Source organism: Sinocyclocheilus rhinocerous, unplaced genomic scaffold, assembly GCF_001515625.1.
Source record: "Sinocyclocheilus rhinocerous isolate Xijiao unplaced genomic scaffold, SAMN03320098_v1.1 scaffold1463, whole genome shotgun sequence".
Classification (NCBI taxonomy): Eukaryota; Metazoa; Chordata; class Actinopteri; order Cypriniformes; family Cyprinidae; genus Sinocyclocheilus; species Sinocyclocheilus rhinocerous.
Window position 1 is genome coordinate 96,163 of NW_015642517.1, and position 7,401 is coordinate 103,563.

The window sequence follows — 7,401 nt, forward strand, 5'->3', positions numbered from 1 at the left end:
AAATGAAGGCTAATTTTAATATATATATATATATATATATATATATACACCCACACATAATTTTATAAAATAGTATTTTATTTAATCTGAATTTAGTTAAATTGCAATGGTTTATGCATTATTGTGGTAATGAATTTATGTTGATGTTTATAAATAAATCATTGTATTACAGTATGTTTATATTATTTTTTTTAAATACTTAAAATGAGTAATTTTTTTGTATTATTTAAAAAAATATTTCAATTAAGTGTAAATATAATTAAAAATAATACTTTACAAATATTTTAAAAAGTATATTTAAATATATTAAAATATTTTGTTATTATTATATATTTTAATATATTTTATTAAAAAATATCGTATGTAATACACTAATGAGAATCTCAGGAGAAACACCATTGAAAATTAGTAATTACAAACAAACAAATAAAACATCCAGGCATATTAATTTGGGGAGAAATTTGTCTAATTTGTGTAAAAAAAATCGTAATTATCCTAAAGTAGCCTTCATTTTCTTTAGTCAAAATTTCTTTTCTTTTTTTAATAACAGGAAGAAATGTGAGTTTTTGGATGGTTTTAGTAATGCATGAATATTCTTTTTCGAAACACAAACTAACATGTAGATTTGATCTGATTTTGATCATAATTATTGGTGACCTGTTCTCCGCTTCTCCTTGTCCTCCCGTACAGCAACTGAAGCGACGAGTTGACGAGCGTCAGGCTAAACTCACCCAGGCCAAAGCCGAGTATCGGACCGCCCTTCGTAACCTGGAGACCATCTCAGATGAGATCCATGCACGGCGCCGACTGTCTGCCATGGGGCCCCGGGGCCGAGGCGTGGGGGCCGAAGATGACGGGACTGTCACCGATGACATCGCAAACTTCAAAATGGAGTCTGACGGCATATCGAGTAAGTGAGATCACACATTAATGCCAAGATTTGATTGTAATTCAGAGTGAAAGTCTCTCAGTTTGATTTAGCTTCAACCGTGCCTGTTTTAGACGGCATAAACAACATTTGAGCTAATACAGTGGCACAAAAAAGTGATTATGAACTTTATGAATGTATGAATTTGAATGCATCAGATAACAAAAGATCATATTTTCCCATGTTAAACCTAACACAATTCTATTTGTGCTATTTGCTTATTTTTTTCAGGGACACTGTATGTATTAAATCAGTATGTAATTAATTCAGTACTATTAATGATATGAACTTGTTTTTATAATGGATTAACTTTACACTGCTATTGAACCAAATCTGAATCAAAACTCATCTCACTTGAGCTGAATTATGAAACCACTTTAGAAGCAGAATTTGAATTAGTCTAATATTTGATCAAATTTGCATCACAGATTCTATTGTTTTACTTTGAATTAAAAGCAAAACATTATCAGCTTCATGTTCATCCCAAAATCAAAGAAAGAAAATTTAATTTTATATATTTAAAAATATTATATATGATAAAATATTTTATATTATAAAATATTAAATTATACATTATTTATATATAAAATATATTTATATATAAAATAATATATATTAATATTTTTAAATATTTTATCTAAAGAAAATTAAGGCTAGTTAAGATTTTTTGCATTGTGAATGATTATTTTCATGACAAATAAGAATTTGTTTCAACCTTTACTGTAATCTCATTCAATTCATTACTGTAATCTGAATTAAATCACATTTTAAATAAATTATTTAAATTGTAAATAATTGAAGTTCTATTGTACTAAATGTAATTTATTGATTTAAGTATACAAATCATTGTATTACAGTAATTTTTTGGATATTTTTGAAAATAATTTCATTAATTAGTTTTATTTATATTTAAACAATATTGAATATTACAATATTATAACATAATACAATATTTTTTAATACTGAACTCATAATTGTTCAACTTTACAGTTAATGAACCGAATCTGAACCAACACTGAAATTGAGCTGAATAATACAACTGTTGTCTTTTTTCGAGCTGCTTTACAGCAGAATTTGTCTCATTGCATCATTGATTCTGTTACTCTCTTGTTTAATGCTGTGAAGCTGCTTTGAAACAGCATCTACTGTTTAAAGCTCTATAGAAACGAATGTGATTTGACTTGACCTGTCTTCAACAGGAATTGTTTCCAGTCTCCATTCAACAGCATGAAGTTAAGTTGGAGACTAAATGCATTCTGTGTTTGTTGTTCAGTGATATCTGTGAATTTCGAGGACAGCTGTAACGGCTCACCATCAGAGGACGATCCTGAGACCCAGTCCACCTGCAGCATGAGCTCCACGTCTGCTCCTCTCGACCTGCCCTGTCCTTCCTCCTCCTCCTCCTCATATCCTCTGCTCTCTTCCTCCTGCCCGTACCCTTCCTCTTCCTCCTCGTCCCTCTCTGTCTGTCCTGACCTGCTCCAGCTGCCGGGCTCGGGGTCTCTGGAGAGTTTTGAGCAGGTGTCTCCGGTGCTGGGCCCTCGTAGTGAGTGCAGCGGGGCCTCGTCACCCGACTGTGAACAGGAAAGAGGTGAGAGACAAAAGACCTTGAACTATGAGAACTGTATGGAGTAATAAAGTTACAGGCCAACTAGCAAACTTTTTTTTTTTTTTTACTTTTACTCTTATCTTGTGAGTGTTCTTGGTTCAAATAAATTAAGGTCAATTGACAGAATGTGTGGCATAATGTTGATTTTCCACAAAAAATTAATTTACAGTGGTAGTAATTGGGGCTGATGTGTAAAGATATTATAGCTAATTTAAACCAAAACTAAATAAACTTTAATGAAATAAGAGAAAAAATGTTTTTTTTTTAAACTATTTATTTTAATTAGGCAACATTTGTAATTTTCCTTTAGAGTTAAAGTACTAAAATATCTGAAACTGAAATACAAAAGAATACTTTTAAAATGAACAAAAACTATATTAGCATATTTTATAGAAAAATGACAAAAACACAACAAAACTTTAACTAAAATGAAAATGGAAAACATAAAATATGAAAAATATGAGAATAAAATTAATTCAAAATATTAATAAAAACTGTAATAGTATGATACTAAAATAACTTTACCTTAAAAAATGTACTCGTAAATGTATTTTTTTTTGTAGTTTTACAACTTTGTTGACATAACAATATACTGCAAACCCTAACTGTAAAACAGATTAAGTAATACACAAATGTTTAATAAAATTAATTTCCATTAGAAGTGCTCCATAACCCTTTTTTCAGAAAATGACGGGAAAGAGTATTTTTTTTTAAAAATTTTATGGTAATCAACATTAAATCACGTATACTGTGTGTAATAATTTTAATACATTTTAAAGAATTTATTACATTTTTAAAGCTTTATGCATTCATATGATAACCACTGTTTTTGATGATAAATTTGTGTTAAATCATAAGGAAATCCAGAAAAATTAAAACGGACAACTCAGAATTTTTTTTTGGGAAAAAATACAATTCATGTCCAAATTTTTATTAAATTAGAAAATTGTTATTTATAAATTCAATTAATTAGACATGCTTTTGAATTTGATAAAACTTGATCAAATTTGATAAAAACCATTAAATTGGAATCCAGAACAATTCAAATGAAAAACATTAGTGTGTTTTGTGTTCTCTAACAGGTGAGAGGGCAGAAGGAGCAGAAGTTAAACCTGAACCTTCAAACAACATCAGCAGTCAGAAAAGCTCACACCTGGAGAAGAGTCTGCGCAGTTTATCGCTCCAAACCACAGACGACAACGACACAGACACTCATCCATTCAGTGTGACCTCAAACACAGCAGCAGTGCTGCTTCTCAACAGTGTTTAAACTCAGAAACCACCACCTGCTCCAACCAAACCTTCAGCGAAGGGGCCCGTATCTGAGACGACAGTATGATGCATCAAAGGAACCATTGTGAAACTGCTATCATCTCAGTGTTACAGAGAGCTCATCTCAGACTGGTTTGAACCCAGAAAAACCATGAAGTATTAGAATCGTCGTGCAGACATCAGCTATGAAGTGACTAGAACTATTGAACTATTCATCATCACTGAGTGGATGTTCTTCGTGTCTTGTTTTCTGTCCTTTGCGTCTCACTAGCTGATTCAAAACTGTTGCACCCTAAAGCTAATATCAGTTCATTTCTATTTATCACTAAAAAATGGATGATTTGCATTCGAGAGAAACTGAGGAGATTGTTAATACAGGGATGAAATCTAGCCACCTTTATCCAACAATCATCATTTGTGTTATTCATGTAGATCCGATACGGATTTTGAAAACTCTTGCTACTTTATACATCAGTACAAAACAGTGCTGAACTTTGAAAAAAAGCAATTTTTAAATGTTATAACAATGATGACTTTTTTGATGCGCAATGAGGAATTTATTCTGCAAATGTGTTCCATCCATTATTCACGTTAACCTTTTTCACACAAATCAAAAATCACCTCAAGTCAACGTAAAAACTTTTTTGTGAATTAAGTTTTTTTTCCCCCCGAAATTTGGCATTTCCATCACTCCTTTCTGATGCAATACTTCAAAATATGCATAAAAACAGAGTGATGGAAACATAGCTACTGAGTGATCCTCTGCCGCCATCTACTGGTTATATCAGTAATATCATATCATTTTCATTTGAAAAGTGCTTGTTTTCCACCAGGTGGCAGAAATCTTCCACTTAAGCATAGTATATTTTCTATGAATTAACTCCAAGCCAGTTTACATGGAAAGGTGATTTAAGGCTATAGCCCCAAATTGTCAGTCTTTTACCACAAAATAATTATGACCAAATGAAAATGGGCTTATTGGGACCACAAGAGCCCCTCAGCTTTTACAACTGTGCCCAGTCTGTGAGTACCATGCAGTGTTGGGGAAAGTTACTTTTAAAAGTAATGCATTACAATATTGCGTTACTCCCTAAAAAAGTAACTAATTACGCTACTTGGTTACTTTTTATGGGAAGTAATGTGTTACGTTACTTTTGCGTTACTTTCGCGTTACTTTTTAAATATGAGCAGGGCTTGATTGTTTTTAATATAAGAAGTTATATTTATAGCAAATGTAAAAGCCCTTAACACCAAAAACGGTAATGAATAAACCTCAGGCTGAAGGAAAAGTAAATTCACGTCTGTACAGTAGAACCACACAATTCCTCTGCACTTCTGATTTCTCCCAATATGGGAGACTTGTCAGTCAATAAATGGGAAAACAAAGTAACTGGCATTACTTTTTTTAAAAAGTAACTCAGATATTTTCTTGTAAATTAAAAAGTAATGCGTTACTTTACTAGTTACTTGAAAAAAGTAATCTGATTACGTAACTCGCATTACTTGTAATGCGTTACCCCCAACACTGGTACCATGTATCTATGGATACATAGATACATACTACATGATTCTTAGTTTTACACTAATATTTCAAAATAATGTCATGCAAAACAGTAAGAATATAATAAGTGTATGGCTGGATTTAACAAACATAACCATACCAGACTCCACTGGGTCGTGTCTTCTTTGTGATAAAAACTTATACCACAGGGTGTCAGCAAAGCACATTTTAGATTAATACTGACTGGCTCCATTATTGCAGGAAGACTTAAACATAAAAAATGATTTTGGCAATCACCAATACTGTAAGTTTTAGGCAGCTGTGGCACAAACCTTACAGATACAAAAAAAAGATACCTTAAAGACAAAAAAGATTAAACATTTGGTCTAATTTCATGGCAAGAACAGGTTAAAATCAGTTTTTAAAAACAGGTATATAAACAAATTATTAAACATATTAAAACTGAGATTAAAGACAGGTAAATGAAATTAAATTTTTTTACATTTTAAAATATGTTTTTAAGTAGCACTTCTAAACAAGTTCTAGAAGTTTTCCCATTGACACTTTACTAAACATGTCCTTTAGAGAACTTCAATAAAACCATTGTCTGATGACATTAAGCTAAAGGAATCATTCATCCAAATATGAACATTCTGTCATTATTGCCATGTTTAGGTGAACTGTTCAGTGTTAGTACAGATACCTGTGCACACAACCGAGTCTGTGGACTGAATCGATGGCCATCATCTCAGCCAGGTCTTCCCGGGATACAATCACCAAACTTACTCAGCAACGTCAGCAGATCTCCAGGCTAATCCATGAGCAGATACTGCAGAGCAGAAGAGGAGAGACACTCATAAACGAGAATCAACAGACAGCACTCTACATCTGACAAACACAAGATCACTGAATCATGAGTATGGAACACAACAAACTACAGAACTGAAACATGCGTCTACGAATAATTCTGAAAGAATCTTTTCAATTTCACCTGTTTTGTGTTCAAATGCTTCACCCGTTTGCTCTTTTTAAATTGATCATCACTCTATATAGACTAATAGAATCAGATACAACAATAATTTCTCAAATATTTATTACAGTATGCCGATAAATTTAACATTCACTTCAATGGTAAGGGATGACTGGATGCTTTCAACTTGATTCCTACTGAACTGTCATCAAGTGAATTTGAGTGTTCAACTATTTAAAATAAAGCTAATAAAACTTGATCATAATGCACAATGTTTCCATCTAACATGTATTTTGAGGTGCAGCTGGTCATATTAATGGAGTGTTTCACTAGCTCGCTCACCTGAATATGTTCGTAAATTTGTGTTGGATTTGTGTCTTCGACGTGGAAAGCTGTTATCTTCGAAATGGAAATATGTATATTTTATTTGTAAACATCATACTTTTTTCCATTTATTTCAGTTCATCTCATAAAACCAGCGAGCTAAGCCAGTACCCAGATAGCTAAATTCCTGAGGCCCAGATCAGGCCCACACCTGACACTTTCATCTGGCCCACATATCGCGTGGAATGATGGCAATTGGGTGGTCCTCTCCTGTTTGCCAGATTTGGGCCACGAGCAAGCCAAAAGAAGGCCCAATGTCAGCCATGAATAAACCAAATAAAGTAGAACTGGCCCAAATCTGGGCCACATTGATTTTAATTCTGGCCCAGACCCGGCCCACATCCAACACCTTACTCCAGCCCACATACTGTGAAGAAGACACTTGGGCGGTCTGCTCCTGTTTGCCAAATTTGGGCCACAAGCAAGCCATATGTAGGCTGCATGGCTGCCATGAAAATAAATCAATAAAATAAACCAGAACTGGCCCAAATCTGGGCCACATTTATTTTAATTCTGGCGTAGTTACAACGCTTGCTCCGGCCCACATACTGCTTGGAATAATGGCATTTGGGCAGTCCAGTTCTGTTTGCCAGAATTGGGTCTAAAGTAAGCCATAGCATTGTTGCATGTAAGCCAACCAAATAAACCAAAACTGACCCTAATGTGGGCCACCGTTGATTTTTATTCTAACCCTGGTCTTCCCCACATTCCTCATGTGGCCCACATGCTGCATGGAA

The 7,401-nt window shown here is 33.4% G+C and overlaps 1 protein-coding gene across 1 annotated transcript in view; it reads left to right on the plus strand.

The window, feature by feature from the left end:
• LOC107755938 (SH3 domain-binding protein 5-like) overlaps positions 1-4,087 on the plus strand; it is a gene marked incomplete at its 5' end in the record, with an annotated part of 5,357 nt that extends 1,270 nt beyond the window's left edge. The window contains 3 exons of the mRNA XM_016572901.1: positions 691-910; positions 2,202-2,519; positions 3,620-4,087. Coding sequence (XP_016428387.1) covers positions 691-910; positions 2,202-2,519; positions 3,620-3,807 — 726 coding nt within the window. The remainder of the gene's footprint in view (positions 1-690; positions 911-2,201; positions 2,520-3,619) is intronic.
• Positions 4,088-7,401: the final 3,314 nt, after the last annotated feature.